We start from the raw sequence: 23563 nt of genomic DNA, 5'->3' as shown, positions 1-23563 counted from the left end.
TTCACCCTCTAAAAGTAGGCTCAGTGTCTGGCAGTGGTCCTTGTGGCTTGGTGTTTAATCAAACACACTTGTCAGTATTTACTGGTGAAAATCCAGAGAGGAATCATGGCTTACTGGTTGTTCTCACTCATCTCACTCAACACTCATCATCTCTGTTGACAACCTCCCCAGTGAGAGTCGCTCATTTTCCTTACTCTCCGTCGAAGAAAAAAAACAAAAAACTACAGTCACTGCTTCAGTGCTGTGTAATTTGGTCAGTTTGAAAACGTAATTATATTTCAGAAGGCGCACATTTTAGGGGTACAAAAAGCATGCATGAAAGGTGCCTGAACGTGCTTCAGACTTGTTGGCAGGTGTATTTTTTTTATTTGTCAGTGGCTTAAAGTTAATTCAAGCTTCCAGCTGGTTCGCTGAATATTTACAAGCTCTGTTCAGATTTTACAGTTTTTATGAAACCAACGCAAGAACTGGTTAAAAAAATGATAAACACATGCAGAGCAGCAAAGTGGCACCATGTTACCTCCTTGCCCAGTATACTCACAGCCTTGTATCTGATCAGGTAATGTTTAATGGGGGAACCGCCGTCGTCCTGCTTGATCCAGTTGACCTTAAGAGAATTGCCCTTGTTTTGGACCTTGACCTCCAGTTTGGGAGCACTGGGTTCCCCTAAACAGGACAAACCAAGAATTCACTGTTAGTAGAAGAACACGGTTCCTGCATCAACATGTGTTTTGCTCCTCAGCTAATGTCTTTCTAACCTTCCTACTTTGATCAACTACACTTGTGTCTTGAGGGTGACCTGAGCTGCGACATCAATTGATTGCGGGTTGGACTGTTGGGATTGATTACCTCTTCAGCCTACACTGCTTTAAGACTCTTTTTCCTTGGATGTGGGAGAAAAGTAGCGTGGGGATAGCGATAATCACAGTGCGATTTAGGCTGCCCTTTGTTGGCTTAATTTAACACGGGGAGTTTTAGTGCCGTCATGCTGCTGTGCTAAGCTGGTAAAGGATAAGAACACAAAGTGTCTTAAAATCAAATCCCTGCTGATGATTGGCTCGAGAGCTCTGTGTTCAAACATGTTGAGTGAGAGCAGGCTGCATTATAACATATTAACACAGGCAGTGTTCTCTACAAATAGCAGCTTTTAAATAAATAAATAAGCTTGTCTGGTGTGCTACTTTTTCAGTGATGCTCCATCCACATCTGTCTTTTGATCCTCAAGCTCTTACCACCTGCAGTGTTGAGCAGTGGCTGTGAAAAATGTATAATTTGAAGGACTGAGATGCAAGTTGTCAAGTTACATGTAAAGATGTCATGTCACGATAGTTTTTGACTAAATATGTTCTATATTTTGTTTGGACCTTTAGTGATTGTGTGACTTATGACTCTTGCCTGTAAAGAACAAACATGGTAATAGCGCGCTATTGTTGCGGCAGCTCAAAAAAGAAAACAGAGAAGGTTGTGATTGATGAACGGGTGTCTGCCTTTGACAGAGGAGACTGGTGTTTATTTCCTGTTTCCTACCAACAGTGAGCGTTAGATCTTTGCCATGACCACAGTCTTCAGTTAAGTTTTTGAACTTGAACTAAACTCACTTTCCAAGCCAATAGTAAGAGAGTATGAGCATCAAAGACAGATAGTGGGTGGAATACTCCTTTAAGGACAGCTTGAAGGCACAGTGAGCAGCATGGCGGCTGAGGTGTTGTTCTCCTTGAGGCTCCTCATTATCTCCTCTGTCCTCCTGAGTAATGACTGCTGGGTCGCTGGATAATGAGCCTGTAGGCCTTGATTGGATATGTTACTCTATTACTTTTAATAACATTTACATAGTCTTGCGGGAAGGAAGGTCAAGGTGTGTTGTGCGTGAAGTGATGTTGGCTTTTACTCTCAGGCCACTGTAAGGGCTGTGAGGGAGGAGACTAGCAGCCCAGAGTCAATTATGGACTGTACATACTGGTAACACGTACTTAGCCTTGTTATTAAATTGACTACCTCATGATGTCAAAGCCTTGGCCCTGTGCTAACAATCTGATTATAACAGCCCCAAGCATATGCAAGAAAAAAAGCTTATATATTAATATTATATAATTGAGGACAGAGTGGACTGTACATAAATGTATGCCATTCCAGGAAATTCCTTCAGTGAATATTGACAAATAAGAGTGGCATACATTTCTAGTGCAGAGAAATATGATTTCACCAGTGTTAGTGGTTGTAAATAATTAAGTGAGTATCCATGAAGGCACTTTATCTTCTTCATACGTGATTGTCTGAGCGCACTGCCTGAAAACTGCATTCCACTTAAGACTGGGGTGAACATGACAGGTGCTGGAAGTGAATAAAACAGTTAGTCACAGCAGCAGTGGGACATTCAGCAGGGTTATCCACAAGCATCATTCTGGGTTAGGTGAAAGAAAAGGTTTTTTTTTCTGAGGCTAAAACAGAGAAAGGAGTGGTTAGAATGAGAAGCTCCACCATGCAGGCTGGAAATATTTTGGGTGCTGCTACACATGAGGAGGGGGCAACATGTGGAGCGTTGCCCTAGACCTCGCTCCGACACACACATGTAGGAGGTGTGGTTCCACATGTGGCCTGACGTAACACAGTGCTCTTCCTCAGATTCCAGCATTCACCGAGAGATAAGATACATAAATGGTATAGAATTCAGAAACATGATGTTTGTAGAGGAGATGATTAGGGCAAGGTGAAAAAAGTAAAACTAAACATAAAGCTTATATTCAAAAGTTATTTACATTTATCCATTAAAATAACAGACTTATAGACGTGGCCATTTCCCAGATTTGTGACCAGAATTTAATGATCTTTTTTTCACATGGTCCAATCTTCTCCCATACTTTATAATTTATATCAAGAGGTGCTGTTGCATATAGGTGATCAAAAGCTATTAGCATAAGTCTTCAGTTGGATATATACACGTGTGGCCTGAAGAACTGAGTAGACATGACACTAAAGACAGAGACACATGCAGACAGGACTGACAGCTTGATAGGGAAAACAGCAGAACAATGAGAAGAAGGATGCAACAGGAAAAGAGGAGATAACCTTGCATGCTGCATCAATGCAGTGCTGTGAGTCCAATCAGTAAAACACGAGGACTACTTAACCAGTGCATGCAATGCAGACTGCAGTCAGTGGCACTTTGTGAGGCTGATCGTATGATGTGTAAATGTGATAACACAACGGTAAATAACCAAAAACCTAACATTTTGTGGAGTAACAGATCTGCTGGTTTTGTGATTTTCTTTTTCATGACATTTTGATGATAACTGGAGGAAAATGTAAAGCAATAAAAACAAAAGAAACAGGGCTGACAAAACCAATAAAAATGTACTAGTACCATCTTGATTTTGTGCTCTCTTATTATGTCTTATTCAAATGTTTCTTATTTATTGAAATTATTTTTTATTATTTTACTGTCATCTAAATCTTTTATCTTTATTGTATTTCCATGCCTCTATAAAACTTTGAATTCCCTTGTGTCTGACTGATGCTTTATAAATAAACTTGCCTTACCTAAAAATGTAACTTCTAATCAGGGTTTTATATCAACAAGAGTGACAAGAAAAGGCACACGAGGGAACCAAACATAAAAAGACATGGATCGTGTGTGGATTAAAATGGAGCTACTATTCCTGCTGTGCAGATTCTTTGTTTGTCAGCTAATCCAGACTAATGTGAAGGTAAAGTGTCTGGTTAATTTTCCTCAGACTCTTACTTTTCTCCATTAACTTAGATTTATAGATAAATGAAGAAGGAGTGAAGCATTTAAAGCAGACCTCATATTACCCTCTAGTACAACACTATGGCTGATGGAGGCATGTCAAACCTTTAACAATGGTAACTTTTCAATTAATGAACCAAAGTGACTAAAAAAATACAAAGTAAGACTTTAAAGACAGATGGAATGAAATGTGTGAGTCAAACTAAATCTTAATAATTGGATTTCCGTGCACTTTATAGTGCACATTTCCTTTTCTGTGAAATAACTTCAGCAATCTGTCCAATTTAAACTGCGATTTTGTTAGTGCCTCTTTGCAAAGGAGCGGCCATATGTGAATATGAGTTCACAGATGGAAAATGCTAAAAAGTCTCGTTCATGATGTGGTTAGCTCTGAATCAGCCTGCACTTTGGCAAATTTGAACTGAAGGAAATGCAGCAACTAAAAGCTTCAGATACATCTTAGCTAGCTCTGAAGTCAAAGACCCCATTTTTACCTGGTAATAACGTGTGTCACACTAATACAGGAGTCAATTGTGAGCAGAACATGTGGGGTCAAAGAGTTAACAATCACATCAAAGTAGATCAGTTAACCACAATAAAAAGACTGTGGCCCTGGTGTGTATTTCTATTATAAATATTTAAGAAGGCACTAAGAGGGGAATAACCACTACGGAAAATGGAGAGAAAAAAATCATAGTTTCTAAAAGGAAGAGGAATGGAGGAGATGAGAAACTGCTGGAGTAGAATAATGCAGGTTTACTAAATCTTCTCTACTTAGAATGACCTCAGGATGGATGAAAAATGGCCAAATAAAAAAAAAAAAAAAATCTAAATATCTACAAATGTTTCCTGAATGATGACTGCTGATGTTATGATCTCAAACTAAAAAAAAAAAAAAAAATTACCTTCTGTTGGCCAGCGAAGACGACATCATCAGCACCATGCAAGAGCCACATGACAAAGTCACATGATGTGCACGCACATGATTGATTGAAAGGAAAATATAGAAGGAGGGTAGGGGCGGGGAGGGAGGGGGGGTTATGGGGAGAGGGGGGGTGGGGGGCATATGGGAAAAGATTTTTGAAATGATGAAAACATGTCAACATAATGAACCAAATAAACAAGAATGTTAAAGACAAAATGATACAAAAGGAACATAAACAACACAAAGAAATAGATAAATAGATAAAAATATATTTTTTAAATACATGTGAGAGACACGTTGAAGACATGAAGCAGCTGCAGACTGAGCTTTGGTTGCTGTTTGTATGTTAAAGATTAAAGACACAACCAAAACTGAGCAACCATAATTGCCTCATGCTTCAAGATAATACACAGCTTTTCCTCTGGTGGAGTTTCTTCTTGATATTTTAACATTTTACATGAACATTGCATTATTGCTCAATCAGAATTGGACCTGCAGTCAGCTCTAGCTCCATGACTGCCATTAAAGATAGATTTGAGAAGACAAGAGTTGGTTTTTGAGGGACAAACATGAAATCTGGGTCAACAGAAGAACAGAGGAAACTCTGCAGCGCTGGGTTTACACACCATGCCAGCTACATATGAAACACAACACAGCAGACAACAGCATGAACACATGAAACATCAGGAGAAACAGGGTCTGCATCAGATGACGGTCTAGAAGCACTTCTGACATGTACCCTTGAGTGATGCACTTGTAGCAAACACACAGTAGTTGCTGCAGCATACAGTATACAATGAATCTAATACAGTAAAAAGCCAAGGCTGTATCTGGTGAATGTTATGAAACGGTTGTTGAAGAGGAGAGATGTGGTTAGGAACACTGCAGGGGCATACAGTTCTCACACTATATCGGGAACACAAGGAAAAGGTGCAACAACAGACATACGACAGTTTCTCCAGCGGGCTTGTACCAAAAACACAAAGCATGTTAATTACGCATTGTTATCGTTGTTTTTTTTTGTGAAACACAAATTAAAACAATCAAATCTTGACAGTGTAATAGTAATAACTTCACAATTATTTTGTAATCATTACATCTCAGCAGGATTTTTTTTGCTGTTCAGTGTCATTCACCCCTCAGTTGTTTGCTGAGCAGAGCAGGTAGAAACATCTCCTTTAAATAACTATCTGCATACACAAATCCTCCAAGACCTGTGTGAACTGCACAGCCATAACTGATCTGTGATCTGATTTTCAGTCTCAGGTGATAACAAACATTCAGGAGGGTTTCAAGAAAAATGTGGTTTTGATAACAATAGATCTACAATATGTTGATGCCACAGAAGCAGAAATAGGCTCTGATGGATGAAAGTTTTTTTTTTTTTTGTACAGTGATACATTTAAGGTAGCTGTCAAAAAGGTTGAATAAGGAACCAATGAATCAGTGAGGAGAATGGCTGACTTCCTAAATGAATGTCCATGATAAAACAAGTTATAATGACCCTTCAGAGACTATCTACCACAGGGTTGGAGATTTCCATTGCACTCTACAGTTTGATACTACTAATGATACTTACACATCATAAAATGGTAATGACCTTAGATTCGGTGACAACAGGACAAACAGTAAGGTGTTAGCATGGTGCGTACTATTACGCAATGTTTATGCTAAAATAAGAGCATGAACATCTTGTGCGATATGGTGTTATGAAAAAAGAACAAACTTGTGTTAACATGTGATAACGCAAGTGTTAACAAACATAACACATACTATATTTAAAAATAGCATCTATGTGTCAATTTACACCTACTGATCTGCCTGTAGATAAACATACAGTTTCACTCCACTTCACTGCATCATGATCAGATGAGTCTATACTGTGATTTGGATCTTCATGAACAGGCACATTGTGTTATTCATGTCACAGACAGTCAGGCAGTTAGAAGAAGACCAACCTTCATGTAATTGGCAAATGTTAGTAAAATCATTATCTATGGGTTTTGAAGACCGTTATCAAATCTAGAAAGCTGCCAACTCATTTTGCTGTGGCTGTAAATCACACCAGCAATGAACATCTACATTATCTGTGAGGCCAAGCAGGTAAAAGAGAGGTAGAGGTGAACAGAGACACACTGCACACTGCTGGACTGGCATACTCACTAAGGGCCATAGTGGTAGCAGCGATAGAGGGTGGGATCTCGGATGAAACTGAAAGATGGTGAGAACACGGTGAGAAGAGCTGGAGTTCTCCTCAACATGAGCAACTCAGTGCTGGGTCACTTCATATATATATCTACTGTATACAATGCCTTGGTGAAACATGCCTGTGGAACAACAACTCCTCTGGTTTTTCAGCATCTGTTAGAATGACCACCCTGCTAAGAGCTCAGGGTTATGTAGTAGACAGTCCATGAGAAAGGAGCCGACCTGATTAAATTTTATATTTTTCAGATACACTGTTATCAGCAATGTATTTGGCCATAATGCCTTCTTCTCGGTGTGGGGTAAACAAAGTTGAAAGTTGAGCTCTTGAACATCAAGAGCAGGAGGATAGCTTAGTTTGAAACTGAGAGGAAAGTAGTCCTGAGCTCATATGGCTACTCTTCAACTAAACTGAAAACCTGTTGTGATCACTGCAATATAAAAAAAACAACACAAAAATAAAAATGTCTATCTATCTATATTCTATCTAATCTAAATCACTAAAGAGCCTGCACATGTTTACTGAGCAGTGTAAGGTCTGCAGCAGCTCTACTGAAAGTGAACTATCCAGTAAAAAAAAAAAAAAAAAGATAATTTTAAGTTTAGTAAAACCAATTTGACATCAAGAAATAAGAACTTCTCGCCCTGAAACCAAAGTTCATCATGCACATTGAATTTTACATGATATTTATGAGCTACAGAGAATTCTGTGACTGTTTTTTATCATCTCTGAGCTATAAAGACAAGTTTTATTCTGTCCTGTTCACAGACACTGGTTACAGTATGAAATACAGACATTCTATTTAGACAATGCCTGCAGAAAAGAAAGTCAAAAGAATTATATTTCTCTTTAGGATTAGAGTGAACCTCACAAGCAGGTTCTGAAAGGTTTAACTGTGAGTTTGTTTACAATATTGCTTCTCTACTGTGGAGCCTCTGTTACTGAGGCTTTGCTCTGATACTCATTTTTACTGAGACACATATGTCAGAACTACTGAGATTACTCTTGACCCAGGCACAGGCCTCAGATGAGATGTGTGGGGGTTGCTTCTTGGATGCTGGGCCGAGGCTGCTCACTTAATAGTTAGCGAGCGTATGATGCTGAGGACAAGAGCCCCTCATGGCCATCAAAAAAGTACAAGCTGACACAAAATAGATTCCCTTGTAATTTCAGAGCGAGTCCCTGCAAACATCAAAGGAACAACTCACTAAAATAAAGATAAGAAAGAACAATGATTGTCATTCTCTGAATTATATTTCGGAGCTTTTCAAGGCTTGCTGAGGTCCCTTTGCTGCGTTCTCTCTCTTTTCTGCCGTGAGTACACTGTACTTTGCTTTTGGAGCCACACTAACGGCCTCTTTTTTCATTCACAGTACTGAATAGTACTGCAGTTACCTGAAGGTTATAGATTTCTACAAAGTGGAGCCAAGACTCTTCTAAACCAGACGCACTCTTCTCCTCAAAGAGAGATAATGCTGGGCAGCCTCTGCAGTTTCAAGATTTCTACAGACAGTGTATATTTGTACACACTAGTGTCCCAGGTAATTATGATTAAACCTTTTCCTAAACTGAGAATGCTACTTATTGTTGTTTCCTTATATAATTTTCAGTTGGGGTCAGTATCATGGCCAAATTGTAATTGCAAAAATAAAAGCACATACTGTAGGGAAATCTAAGGATTCTAGCTAATGAAAACCTGAGTATAGTTAAACCTTCCATACAGGGTCATTTATGAGCTTTTAGGATTACAGTAGCAGCAAGTAATCTACATTCACATTCATTGATGAGATAACATGTGTGCATCCCACTTTGTTATCTCTGCATACTCCCTCCTTTTAAGGTCCTAATGAAAAACCTACTGGCTGAACTACAGCTGTTCACAAGTACAACACACTTTATGCAAAGGAGTCACCAAAATAATAGGTAGCACCAAGGACTATGGTACAAAATAAGTCACTCGCTAGAGGCTGTAGGTTTGTCACATCAATCTATACCACTGCTAAACAAACCTGAAACCACATTAGAGCTAAGGAATGGACTGTCATCTGCATCATTAGTGCAACGGGTCATGAATGAGAACTGGTGTTTAAGTAAGAAAGGAGGAAATCCACGGCTCTGGGACAGTGGGTAACAATTTATCTGGAGCTTTCTATGGGCGATATCACATGACCATTTCATAGTAGATTTACATTAGTATTGCATATTTATTCGATCACTAAAGGGAGGTTTTAATGTAAAGAGGGTGGTCAAACAAAGCAAATGAACGCAATGAGATGGAAACAAACAAGAATGAAAAAATAAAGTAGATGAGACAGAAGAAGAAACTTACTTGTGAAAGAGTACTCTGAGAAGTCCAGTGGAATACAGAACAGATGGAAAACCATGATGAGAAAACAACACAACAAAGAGAAGAAACAAAGGCAGTGAAATGAGAAATATGATTGATGAAAGAGGGCAACTGTCCTGCAGCATCATTTACTCTCTGTCTCACTGCTGCTGTGTCTTGTTGGACCTTCTATCTACTGAGAGCCATGCCTCTCTTTGCTCTGCAGCTAACTCTGACTTTGATAATCCAGCTACTGTATTACCATCCAAATTAGAAATGTGTCTTTTAAATGACTCCGGGCTCGGCTGTGACGCTGTTCGTGGTAGTGATCCAGTGTTTTCTTAAAAAGGACGCTGGGTTTCTGTCTGACAGTCTGTCCCCTGCTACTCTGATGTAATAGAACACATTCAATGACAACATGAATACAATTTGAACTGATTCCTCTGTCCTTTCTCATTTCATTTCTTTAGATAATACATACAGTACATCACAATCTGGGTTCAACCTCAAATACGTACATTAAATAAACACTTAGTTGGACTAGTGTAAACTGAATTAGCGCATTGGATTCAAATTATTCCTCTGAACATCTTCAAGTAGGACAATGCCTCGATGTTTAACGCAAGGGATTCAGGAACAAGGCAGGATGAGGCTGAGGAGACTGTGTCTACAGGAGCAGTGGGGTGATGAGGCACAGATGGAAGCATGACATGGAGGCTGCTACAAACTAATTCAAAGATGTATTCATGGCCCTGATTATAGTGCTGACTGAGAAATAGGTCTGTTTCCTTCTTATTGTAATCTAGCTCCGCAGTGGTTACATGGATTAAATCGTAATGAATAATTCTGATTTATTTTCTTTGTCTTGGTAATAACTCCTTACACAGAACTCACCAAGTTTCCTGGAAACATGGCAACACTGCTAAAACAAATTCTACCTTCATAATAAACACAAGTGTCAGAAAACAACAGCAAAACGGTAGAATAATTACAGAGCCTGTTGTAAACATCCATCACAGTTTACAGACTGACTACTACTACTACTACTATCTCAGTAGTCAACGTTGGTTTTACCCTGTTTTTTATTTATTTATCAGTAATTAGTAATTGAGGAGTGACAATATCATATATGTTCAGAATATGGCCAAGATACAAAAATTAAAAGCAGAATTATCCTTTAACCTGTCTTTACTTGTGTTTGAAACTAGTACATTTGTCAGAGTGTGACTGCCTCAATACCACACCTACCATCAAATATATGGACCAAGTGCTGCAAAACTCACTATTAAACTGTTGTCAGTAGTTTCAAATGAGATGTTCAAGTTCCTGACTGATTCTTCTACTTTTTTTCCTTGTTAAAATGTGAAATGCAATTATTTGGTGTTATATGTTACACTTAGTAGAGAAGTGTAAATTAGATCCCACAGATCTTTGATACGCAGCATTCAGGTGCTCTGAGCTGTTATTGGGTTTCTGTTGGCCTGAAGGCTGGGCAAAGGTGGGAAGACTTTGCAACTAAAAATTAGTTATTGTCATAACTAAAAAAGGAATCAAGGTAAAGACAAACAAAACAGGGTGGAAGCCAGGGCAGAGGGCAGAAGGTTATTATTATCATTTGGACTGTAGTGGCACATTAATAAACACAAAGTTGACAGGTTTTATGTCAAGCTGACACCTTTTTTAATGGTGTTGGTTGTTGATGCTGTCATATGACTAACGTGGCTGTGATCTGATGCACGATTGTTGACAAGAAAAGAGGGTGGCAGCGAGTCGCTCCAGAAAAATCTGCCAATCTAGTGTGAGTGTCGTTATTAATGAACAGATACAAGCTGATGAAAACTTCCCCGACCTGCCTGATGAGCAGACACTGTCTTCATGCCTCTCTGGCTCTGCTAAGCTGACCCTTGTTCTCCTATCCTTCAAACACGATTAAATAGAAAATCTCCCTCCATCGTTTCATCATGTGCTGTCACCTCCTTCATGAAATATAAACAGTTTTCAGCGGAGCATGACCTCTGGCTGTTAAACTAACAATGCACACTGTCACTGAACTATAAATACAGAGCTGACACGTTACACCTAAGTATAAATCAGCTGTAAGGACACACAAGCGCTATCAGGAATGCTTTGTCTAAATCACCTGAGTTGTGGACCAACAAGGAAGGCCCTTGCAGAACAGGAGAGGACAAGGCCTGCTTTAAACAGTGCAAAAATTCATGAGGGGAGAAGCACATAATACTGTTCGGCGATGAAGGATGCAGAGGTTATACTTTTCAAAGTTAACACTATTAACAAGGATGGACTTTGAAGTGGCAGTGGCATCGTGAATTATCATTCCCTCTACCCTGGGTGGAAGAGGACTTGGTGTGACAATAGAAGAGAGACGGGGTTGAAAGCATCTTGACTCAGCTAGACATGAGCAGGCGGTGGAGTGCACATTAGGTTCAAAGCGTTGGGGTCAGGAGCGCTTACTGAGAGCAGGAACGGAGCGGTGGGGGCGGTACTTACGGACTGGCTCGGTCTTGAAAGTCCTGACGGAGCTGCTCTCGCCTTTGCCTTTGCCGTTGATGGCGAACAGCTTGACCTCATAGGTGGTCTCCGGCTTCAGGCCAGTGATGATGATCATGGTCATTGCTGTTGGAAGTGAGGGCAGAGTTACTCCACGAGTTCACGTAGGTGTACAGAGAAACAGAGTACGCTGAAACCAAGATTAATGGACCAAGATTGTCATTGATTTTCCCGCCTTCACGGCCCTGCACAAACCTCAATATACTGTAGGTTGCATTGGGAAATTTTAAGTTTTTCTTCTTGTTTATCACATAATTATATTTTTCATTTTTATAAGTGAAATCAGTTTACTTTCTTTAGTCCTTGTCCTTTCATTCATGTGAAAATGAATTGCTGTTTATCTTTATTTTTAAAAGGATCCAGAGATGTAGGATCCTTTTTTGTGAAGGCTAATGAAAATAAAGTAGAGAGAAACAAATTTGTATTTTCACAGGGTCTATGTCTCACACAATTCTTGTGGTGATTGTAATGTCATTTATATTAGTTTATTCATTGTCTGTGTTTGCTTATGTTTAGCTTTTTGTTTTTGCCAACTCTTCCATATGTTACATTCATATAGGATTTGCATCAGAATGTGGGTTAGGATTAGGGTTACAGCCTGAAACAGTTTGTGTTTCTACTACATATGCAGTGTGTTTTACCAGTGGGTGGGTCACCACAGGTAGAACTGAAAACCCTCCTGAAGGGATTATTCATGGAGACCCATTACCAAATGGGGACAAAGCAGTGTAAGTGTAAGTAGGTGTGTAAGGACAGCCTATGAGAGCAGGGACACAGCAGATCGACACCATGACGATCAAGCGCCTTGAAGGACAAGATCTAATTACAGTGCTATTCTGTGATTTATTGTGTCTGTCTTGACTGTAGGAAAATAACATTGAAGATCAAATGGAACACAAAGAGTGTCAAGTGCAGTACACAAAGGATGCTATTAGGGAATCCTGCTACTGTTATCATTAAATACGATTTTCACGGGCGAAGTGAATCAATTTACATCGTAATCATGTCTGAATTTTGATAGCTTCAAATTTAATAAATGCAACCTCAATAATTCCATAAAGTGTGAATTTATGATTTTCTTTTTCCAGAGGCAAAGGAATAACATTTCCTGATAACAATGTACTACATTTCCATAGACAGACAGTTATTTGCACATTAGCAAGGCACCACTGAGATTTCAATCATGACACAAACACACACATACTGTGTACACATTGTGCTCTCTGACTTTTGTCAAGAAAAAAAGCCACTTGGGTGATATCTCACTGTGTAACACAAAGAATAGTAATTTCACGGATAAGGACAAATTTAGGCTGTGGTGCAAAAGAGCTGAAAAACATTTTTTGATTACTGTGACAGTGGGAAAATTCTAAATTCACATTAATGCATCATTGAGACGGACATAAAGAATTAACTATGCATAAGTGACTGCTTCGGGAAAGTGTGCTGCAGCTGCAGCTTAAAAAGCCAAATGTATACACAACTGGGCTTTAGCACACCAACATCAGTCAGCCTGACATCACTGCTAAGACCATTCATGTTCAGATGAGATTTTCAGCCGTCACAGAGTAAATTACCACTGATTACCACATGCTGGTTTCCCCGGCTGCTCTAAAAGGTTATCTCCACAAATCATAACAATTGTTCGACCGCCTGAATATGACTGACTTTGGTATGTGTTAATCATTGTGCTGCCGCAGTGCATGCTTACTGCAGCGTCAAGGAATGTGCACTAATGGAAATTAATAAGTGAATGCAATTTGGTTTGTGGTGCTCGCAGCAATGAAGAAAATTACAGCAGCCAACTTTTGAAAAAAAAAAAAAAATCTCCACAGACAAAGTATGTGTTTTTGTTTTGTGCTTACAGCATCTGTGAATTTTAACACTGACGGCCAACCATAATCCAAGTATAAGGCAACTGATGTTTTGTTTTTTACCGACCAAATGAAAAAGACCAATAAACTAATTTTACTAACAAATATCAACTTATCTTTTCTCACACAGAAAAGAGAGAGCAGTGAAGTGAGCAGGTCAGTAAGACAGATTAAAGTGTTGCTGGTGTTGATCTTCTGGTGCCATTTGTTGGCAACAATAAACACAGTGTAAGGCCGGTCTTATCCTTTAAGCCTGTGATCAACAAAGTCACATGAATTACAAAATGCATTTCATTGCTCCTGCTGTCATTGTGTTGAAATACAGATATTTTAGTCTGCCTGCATCATCAATTATGCTCCAGTGTTTGGGATATTGTTTACTATAGGCTATATACTGTACATGGAAATAGTAATTTGTTGTTTAAAGTAGACTATATTCATGTAAATGTAGATGTGTTCTTTACTACTGACTATATGCATGTAAATTGTGATGGGTTGTTTCATGTGTGTGGCTACCTAATGCATTAAACATTAAGTACGGAGTGTTACAGTATGCCATAGAACAGCATGATCCAGTGTCTATTTATAGTATGGATCTATAGTGATGCGTGTGGCACTCGTATCTGGCAGCACTGCTCTGGAAACATGTGATGCCATCACTGCTTCGGCTTTAGCCTCTGTGTTCCTCATCGACAAAATAAAAGACGCATTTACAGATATTCTTCAGAAGATGTATGCTGGGTACAGTGCAACAGACAGCAACAGATTGCAGCACGTTACAGTGTGACAGACAAGATCCTTTCACTGTATGTGTGTTTTGGAAAGGCTTTGGTTTATCAGATGGGGATTAGGTGATGTGGTTGAATGAGGTATTTTTGGCAACATTTACTGTTGGTGCGTGGGTTTTGTTTTGCGTACACGATGGCATGACAGGCGACTCCTGGGCCTTGAGCTGACAGCGGAGCCTGTCAGCCATTGACTGATACGCCCCATGTGGCTGACAGGACGAGAACCATCCAGATTTGCGAGAGCCACAAACCCTCGGTGGGATGGGGATATTATCTGGGACCTGTCAGTGTCTGAGCTGACTGTCATTTAGGCTACACTGTGTTCCACCTCTCCTCCTCCCATCAGCAACTGTCATGTTTGGATTAACCGTTGTTGTGAACAGGAGGGCTTTCTACGGTTTTGACCCATATGAAAATAATAACAACAACAATTGAACTTTTAAAACAGGAAGAACAGATAATATTAGCTGCTGCCTTGGTGATGATCATAAATGCTTTTTTTTTTTTAAATGTAAACAATAATATGGGGTAGCAAAAGCTCAAGATGCATTTTTTTTTTAAAGTATATTTTTGGGGCTTTTATTGCCTTTATTGATAGTGCAGTTGAGAGAGAGACAGGAAATGGGGAGGCAGAGAGTGGGGGAATGACACGCAGGAAAGGGCCGTCCGACGCGGGACTCGAACCGGGGCCGCTGGCACCGAGGACTCTACCCAGTGAGCTAAACGCCGCCCCACAAGATGTATTTTAAGATTTAAAAAATCACCACTTCCTCCACGTTGCTTGATCAAAAGTACATTCCAAGACATTCTGTTGAAATCTACCGGTAATCTAGTTTTTTATTAATTCAATTTAGCTTTTTCGTTAACAATGATAAAATTTGCTCATAAAAACAGCTCATATTGACATTACTTTAGAAATTTGATTGTAAATCTATGCTCTATATAGCTCAAAGTTGTGCACTTGATTGTGTCAGACACAGAGAAGTACAAAAAAGCCGTCCAGGAGATATATATAAATAAATGTATACATATAATATATATATATACTGTATATAGTATATGCGACTTACAGCCATCAGTTTCAAACTCCTTTCCAATCCATTCCTGGCCAGGCATACGCCACTCCATTCTGTACTTGATAACGGGCACGCCACCCATGGACTCGGGCTCGCGGAAGCTGACCACTGCTGTGCTCGAGAAAGGCTCCACAGTGTCAATTTCTGGTGATGTGGGCACATCTAGGGCAGAGAACAGAGAAAAGACACTGTATAACATAACCATACAAAAACTGCATCTCCCAAGATAATATGATTCAAGATTCAAGATTCAAAAAGTAGAATCAAGTTGATAGGAATGTGTCTTGGTTTTTGCTCTCAATGCAGTACTCCCACCACATACACCACAATAAATATGGAATAAATATGGAACATAGTGTTCAATTCTCTGCAATATACACAGAGAAAGCTTCTAAACTCTTATGAATTCAAACAGACTACATGTTAATTTAGAACTAGATGCAGCGACAGTTTATTTCCTGACATGGTTGTGTGCTTATCATGTCTTTTGTCTCCTTTTGCAACTTCTACTATGAGAATATCCTCTATAAGGGTAATATTCATGCTGGTGCCACTATCTCTACACCTCGGCTATGTGAGTCGCTGCTCAAGATGACTATCACGCTTATCACTTCGAGTTATTTAAAAAAAAAAGAAGTAGTAGGAATATCATCACTGACATCTAGAAGGCATTGGCATATCAGTGTTTTCACTTTCAAGGCTTTACTTCAAAGTTGCCAATATATTTAACATCCTTACTTCAAAGTTAAAAAACGATGACACCACATCACAGGAAAGGTTAGCTTTAAAAGATCCTCATGCCAACTGCGGATTGGGGAAGACTAGCTTTTGGTACTTTGCAGCTTGTCATTAGAATAAACCGAAAAACAAACTGAAGTGAGACTAATTCCTCTGAAGGGCTTTAAAGTTCCCCTTCCCTGATATTTTATTAATATTTTAATGAGACCTCCTGAATAAAGAAAACTTGACTAACAAAGTTTATTTCTTGTATCTTGTTACTATATTCCAGCAAGAGTGAATACAACCAGTTAAATAAGTTAATAACTATATGTGTAGTCTTCAAATAGAAGCCATGATACTTCAAAATAAAACAGTATCTATGTTTGCAAAACTGTGTACAGTATCTATGCCTTACCTTACCTTACCTGTTATAGGGGTGGAACTTATGTACAAGCCAACTGGCTTTGTTCCCTCCTTGCACCATTCAATTTAAATGTGTGCTAAATAAATAAACTCAAACTACCTAATTGTCTATGTGTCAGGGAGAGAACTGCATTTAAGAGGCAGCCACAGTCACACCTACAGTACATCTGCTGTCACAACAGAGCTGCTGGCTCTGCTGGCTCTGCTGCCCTGACGCCTGTAGTGTGCAGCAACAACTCCGCTCCTGTCTGTGATGTACGTATGATAAGACAGAGGGTTGCAGTGATGGGGCACCCTACACAATTTGGCATTGCTCTGCAGATGCTGTTGCAGCCTTAAAGACACTGAGTGACCTGATTTCGATGTTTCAGGTTTAGGGTCTAAGCTTTGTACGTCAGGTATGTGTTCTGGACATCCATTTCATTTTGGCCATGTCCATGGTCCCCAGAGGACGATTCTTATTGAGTTCAATTTCCAGTTGGACAAAATATAATCGATCAGCTGAACAGATCTTCAGGTTACTGATCATGGTCATGCTCTCCAGGGAACAGTTTCACTGACCCGGTGACCTTTTGTCTAGCAAAGCCACCAACTACATTTTTAGCTCTGAAAAGAGCAACAACATGAGCATTCCATGGTCGTTGCACTGTTTGGTATAACAAACACTGCAGCCTGTGGAGGTCATTAGCTGCAGACTTAAAGGACAATTCCGGGCAAATTCAATCTGGGCCTATAGTTTCATAATATTTTACAGTAGGTCTAAATGAAGGATCCTTTAATTGCTCATGTTTTGCAGTAGTTCTGTCTGTCCCCGCATCGCCACGGTAGCGAGGAATGGGAGATGACTTATCTTATGCTGTTTAGGCTATTTACATCCCACAAAACATGGTCTCACGTGAGAGTCAAGTTGACAGCGTCGCCTGAAGCGCTCAGTTTGTTCTATCAACAAGGAATATCAACTCAACGTCTTCGTAGCAGTAAGAGTAAGTCTGGATATTGTTTATTCTACCTGTAAACATACTGAGTGCGTCAGCTTGACTCTCGCGCGAGACTTCGTATACTGTAACAGCTCTGTTTACAAACATGTCCGCTTTCTTGAAGTGAACAAAGCCCTCGGTGTATGCTTGAATAGCGATGTGACGTTGTCTGTGGAAAAAAAAGTGGTTTTGTGGGATGTAAATGGCCTAAACAGCTAAGATTGGTCCGCTCCCATTCATCGCTGCTGTGGCGATGAAGGGACAGAGAGAACTACTGCAAAACAGGAGACATTCAAAAGAAAATCTTCAGATTCATTCTTTTAGACCTAAAATATTAGGAAACTATACTGTAGCTCCAGGTTGAATTTGCCTGGAATTGTCCTTTAACACTTGAGTTTTTCTTGCACACAAGAGCTGAAACTCAGTGCAACTAATTACAAAATAAGACTGGATGTTTATCTCACTGTTAAAGGTGACAGAACAAACTAATCACCAATGCATTGATGTATGTCTGCAAACTTCCTAGAGCCACTCACCCTATCACACAAACTGAAAATGATCCTCCAGTGATGATAAACCTGCCTAATTATTTCTGGATTATGTACCATTATTATGTAACGCAAAGGCCGCTTAATTACCCTTGAAATTGAAATGACTTTGTTCACTGGAGGTCTTTGCCTCACGCTACATGTCGGATTTTTCCATTGACATATCAAAGGTGTGAAGACACATTTGGAGGGTTTATTTTGTCCAGCTCAGTTCAGATGGAGACGCTTCAGGCATACTGATGAGTTGTGCAGCAAATGAGAAAGCCGAAAGAAAACACCTCAAAGGGCCTACAGTATATACACAGAAGCAGCAGAGGTTGTCAGTACAATTAATTTGACCACACTGTATTTAGTCAAGGTCCTGAGTGACCTACCTCCTCTAATGGGTCCAAAACAATTTGCATACCAAATGAAGCTAACACAAACCAATCTTTAGGACCTAGAGGACAGTTCCACTGTGATTAAAATGTTTCCTCATTACCTGTGTCTTTTCCACTGTGGTCTTTCTGTTGCCGCCTTGAGACATCTCACACATAAACATAATATTTTCCTTCACACAGGCAATACACAATCATATCTTAGCTACGACCGTGTTCATTATCTCAAGGAAATCAGCATCTTCCTGAATTGATTTGAAAACGTTGGTGGATGTTTTAAATTGTACTGCAATTACTGTCAATATAAACAACAGACCTCAATTATTGTTATTGCTATCATTTCTCCAGTAAAAGACCAGCTTTTAAATACATTTGGTTTACTGTGCCACTCACTGCTGTGTGAGTCTTGGTGTTTTCTTTGATTGCAATCTTAGTTCAGATGAATATATTAAAATCAATAGTTCAATCTTGAAGCTACAGGAGAGTCCCCCCTACTGTCTGCAGCTTGTTAAAAGCCAGCCCTGAGGATTTCAACTATATACTGTATATACATATATATATATATATATAAATAATTGTTCTCCCTCCACTGGATTCCGACTGCCTTTAGAATAGACTTTAACATTTATCCATAACCTCTAATGGGCCTTGCCCATGGTTTCATTGCTGAACTGTTAAACCCTAGGGGATTATTCTCAAACTTGAAATAATCATTTGGTTTTGGGTGGTTGGACGGAGAAGTATGACTGGGGACTGAAATGGGATGGTGAAGGTTCAGGTAGTATTCATAACTCAATGTCACATCCAATTTAAATTTGGATTAAAATAATTAGGAACCTGAGGACACTACAAGCGAAACGCGTTGTTCACAGAATAAATTGTATCAGAATAGAGTCATATCAGTGTGCGGTGGTCGTTATTCTATATCTAAAATAATTAGCATTGTTTCTTTTGATTGATTGTTTTTTGTTAAATTTGAAAAAGAAGAAAAAAAGCTGAAACTTTTCAGTTAGCATACCTGCTTGGATAAGAAGGAACTCCTTGGATCCAGTGCCCATCACATTGGTAGCTGTGCAGTTGTAGCTCCCATAGTCGTACTGGGAATCAGGGGTAACCTGAGGGGCAGAAACAGGCAGAAAAAGAAACTACATGTAATTCCGTGGTAAGACCCTGCAAATGAACAAGTGGAGAACACTCCTAGGAAGAAGGTACACCTGTGAGGAACGTGTCATAAGTCATTAAGATGTACATATTAGTTCTTGGTGTGCTGCCAGCTCAGTCAGGGGTATTCACCAGTGATTCATTTGGAAGTTTGTCAGTGAGCAGAAGCACAGATATCTACCGTGGGAAGTAGTCATTACCCAGTGGTTCCTTAACATCATTTATCTAGCACTCTGCACTTAAAAAGTGTCTGTGTTGATTCAGACTTGTTACCTGTTAGCTCTTCATGTCATTATTCATGACACTCTGGCCACAGGTTTACCTTTTTCATTCATGAATACTGAATAGGAAGTACTTACTAAATTACAGAAAGTAAAAATGTTCTTTTTCATTAAAAATATTTTGGTTAGAAATGACAAAAGAGCCTCCATTAAGCTTTGTTTGGAAATCAGCAGGTCAGACCAGACTATAGCGCAACAGAAAACTATGCCAAATCGCTTCTAATGGTTGACTTTTTATCAGTGTAAGTAACTACAGCTGTAACTACTGTAGCGTTCTGACATTCCAAAACAAAACTGTCATTTTCAGCATCTTAAAAAATGTAATGTCTCTTTGTGATGAACTTTAGTGTCTCCATGTGTCTGTGTAAAGATGACAGGTGCAGCAGACCTCCAGGTAGCTGATGGTTGGTGTGTTGTAGATCTTGATGTTGGTGGAGTTGGCACCGAGCAGCTCGAGGCCGTCCCTGAACCAAACGACTGAGGCTGTTGGGTGAGCATCCACCTCACAGCTGATGTTAACTGGATTTCCCTCCCACGTGTACGCCGTCACTGCACCCTGGACCTTTGGAGCATCTGCAGCATCACACAGGGAAACATGACAATGGTTAACATCCTGATCACGCAAACTAGATGGCATGCTGCAACTGGTACAATCTCAAATACTGTTCCACCTTCAGGATTTGGTTTGGAAATGTATTAAGAAATGAATTTTATTAGTTGAAATGTCCTTTAGTTTGTGCATGAATGTAATGTTCCAACTTTTCATTTCAGATGTGTATGTGAGAGCAGAGAAATGTTCCACTGGTCTTTTTCACATTACACACATTATTCAAAATCCCCAGGACAGATATGAACCAACCAGCTGGGAAAGGCCACATTGAGCAAGGAATTATAGGATGGAAATAGTTTCATCCCTTTCCAGAAATCTTCCTTTGAGCAATCAAAAAAGACATTCAAACACTCCCCTGAGAGCAGCCGGAGCCTGGCAAAGCTGCCATAACCTGCAATCTTACAGAACAAGAACAGACAATCTTACAGAAGTAAACTAATTCTGAGTGCGGTGTAATTGCTGCATTTGTCTAATTTCTATACATTCCTGATGAGCTTTTTTATGATATGCATTTAAGATTTAAAGACAACCTGTCCTGGGTTTATGGACTGACACTGAATTGGAATTACTTTTTTTCTTTACTCTAATTGATTCGTGACAAGAAATTTTGGTTGTTCTGCATGATCCAGCTCAGCAGTTACAAAAAAAAATCCAATGTCTCACACGGCTGAGAGACACTTTTACACAGCAAGTAACACAGGCTCATGAATCACGAGTCAACTTAAATAACCGTGCTGCAAAGTGTCAGAAAATCCAGCTGGTTTGATAAACATGAGAGTGTTCTCCCCGCTACCCCCTGTAATGGATACCTGCAGAGATACACCTATGCCATTCACGTTACTGTTTACCCCATATTTACCACACATCTCTGACATGCTCACTGAATTGAATTGGTACCATATGGTCACAAGTCTTTACCCTGAGCCTCAATTTTTGGCTTCATCATTGAGGAGTAAGAGGCAATAACAGAAGATGATTGTTTTCCTGTTTTCCTGTGTTGTTTCTGTTTTATTAAATCCTGCTCACTTCACCGGCAGTGCCTCTGGGTGCCCGTGAAATATGCTGTGACTGCTGTGAAATGCTGTGGCCCCTGACGCTACTTTACTTCTGACCCTGGATCCTTGAAAACTCTGCAGTGCACCGTGCACTGGAATTGATGGACGAGGAGGACGAGTCGATAGATGCTCTGTCTCCCGAAGCCCTGAGACTCTCACTTTTTAGTCAATGATGGTTTGGGCCTCATTGACTCACTACAGTGCCTCCGACCTGCCTGTTTGATTCTGCAGCTCCCTCGCCCAGTCTATCACACACACAAAAACTAAAAAGATACAAGAAGCAACAAAGAGCCAGTGATAGAACATAAATAAAATCAAATTCAACAAAGTAAATCTGAATTGAAGTGTTAAGTGAAATTCCTGATGTGGTTATCTAGTTTAGGAAGATCAGTTTTAAGAGCAGTTTTGAATCCTGTAATGAGCCAGTGGTGCTCAACTAGGTCACATGACTGTAGCACTATTAGGAATAATATTAATCAGACTGTATGATATAAAATTAAGGCAAACACCATATCTACACTTCACTTTCAGTTCCTTGATTTTGTGAAAATTTGGATAATTGATAATTTCACAGATAATTAATTTGCAATCATACATTTGTACTTTTATTTTCGATGAAATTCTTGCTGAACTCTGAGGATGTGCAGTTTATTTGAGGGGCCCAGTATCACAACACTCCAGGCTTTGCATATGCGTACTATATTTGTGTATACACTGTATATGTGTCTGTGTACAAAGCCTGTATTGACAGCTTGCATCTTGAACAGAGGATGTGTATTGGAGGAGGATGGCTCTCTAATAAGTTTTATCTTAGATGAGCACCATTTTGCTCATTGCTATAGGCTCTTGAATATCAGCTCATTGTGGTTGGCTCAACACCTTGGTGATACTTGATAGTGCTCAGCTTTTGCTTTACATATAAATTGATTCCTGGATATTTTCAGGGTCAACTGACTGATTCTATCTCGCTAATACCTTTTCTCTTTTCTTTCTTTTCTAAGAAAGTGGTCAAGTAAGCGGTCTTTTTTACATACTAAGGGCATCTCACAAGGGATCTCCTCAGTTTCAGTCTTCAATCAAAAAACAATTCTGTCGATATGAGCAGATAAAGAAAAAAAAAACATAAGATATTGTGCACTTGGTGAATAATATGTAATAAATGTAATGCACGCGAGCATGACAATCTTAGTGTAAATGTGACAGAAGTGAGATGAGTACATTAGAGGTGACCTGTTTGCAGCTTAGTGCTTTCATGAGACACAATAAACAAACCTCGACGGCTGACAAAACACAGCTCAAACAGAGGAGATATTACCGCTCTCCTATCAGTCCTTCAGCAGCAAACCTAGACACACTTAGCCCAGCTAATGGGATCATGCTGTGCGGTGGATAGGAAGTTCCATGCTTAGATAACGTCTTCATTTCGTGAGTGACTGAGTGGTGATAGAGAGGACAGAGAGTGAGAGCTCTGCTCAAGACAAAGCACCTTCTCTTATCGATAATTGCTTGCCAACAGTGAATCAGCTACCTGATTACTTGCTGATTACTCTAGCTAACAGCAAGCCCTCAAACAACTCTATCAACACTGCATTGTGATTATATCTCTGAGCAAATTGCTGGCGCATTGAGAGCAGGGCATATTAATCCAATTAAGCATTCATTGGCTTTATTTTTCTTTCTTTTTTTTACCAAGGTAACAATCAACGGATTTCAGAATGAGATCAAGTGTGATTTGGCTTCCTTTATGCTCATCTAATCTCTGCAGGCATATGTTTTGTGTAAGCAAGGCACTGAATGAATGCAAAAACACAGGGCATGTCCTTGGCATCACTGCAGCTCTTTTTGATGGTGTAGTGTGTGAGTGTCTCTTGAGGGCGGCTCATGTTAAGATGTACAGACTCTG

General features: G+C 39.6%; 1 protein-coding gene across 8 annotated transcripts in view; it reads right to left on the bottom strand.

Moving 5' to 3' along the window:
* ncam1a (neural cell adhesion molecule 1a) overlaps positions 1-23563 on the bottom strand; it is a 242817-nt gene that overhangs the window by 28949 nt on the left and 190305 nt on the right. For 4 of the 8 annotated variants that reach the window (XM_085798380.1, XM_085798387.1, XM_085798379.1 and 1 more), the window contains 6 exons: positions 20384-20568; positions 19572-19668; positions 15503-15670; positions 11711-11836; positions 6834-6881; positions 542-666 (listed from right to left, as the gene is read on the bottom strand). In XM_085798380.1, coding sequence (XP_085654506.1) covers positions 542-666; positions 6834-6881; positions 11711-11836; positions 15503-15670; positions 19572-19668; positions 20384-20568 — 749 coding nt within the window. The remainder of the gene's footprint in view (positions 1-541; positions 667-6833; positions 6882-11710; positions 11837-15502; positions 15671-19571; positions 19669-20383; positions 20569-23563) is intronic. The other 4 variants (XM_085798386.1, XM_085798382.1, XM_085798385.1 and 1 more) reach the window with 1 other exon arrangement.

The sequence above is a fragment of the Trachurus japonicus genome, chromosome 14, assembly GCF_045865225.1.
Source record: "Trachurus japonicus isolate A0001 chromosome 14, Traja_1.0".
Taxonomy (NCBI): domain Eukaryota; kingdom Metazoa; phylum Chordata; class Actinopteri; order Carangiformes; family Carangidae; genus Trachurus; species Trachurus japonicus.
This window is presented reverse-complemented; position numbering and strand designations above follow the sequence as displayed.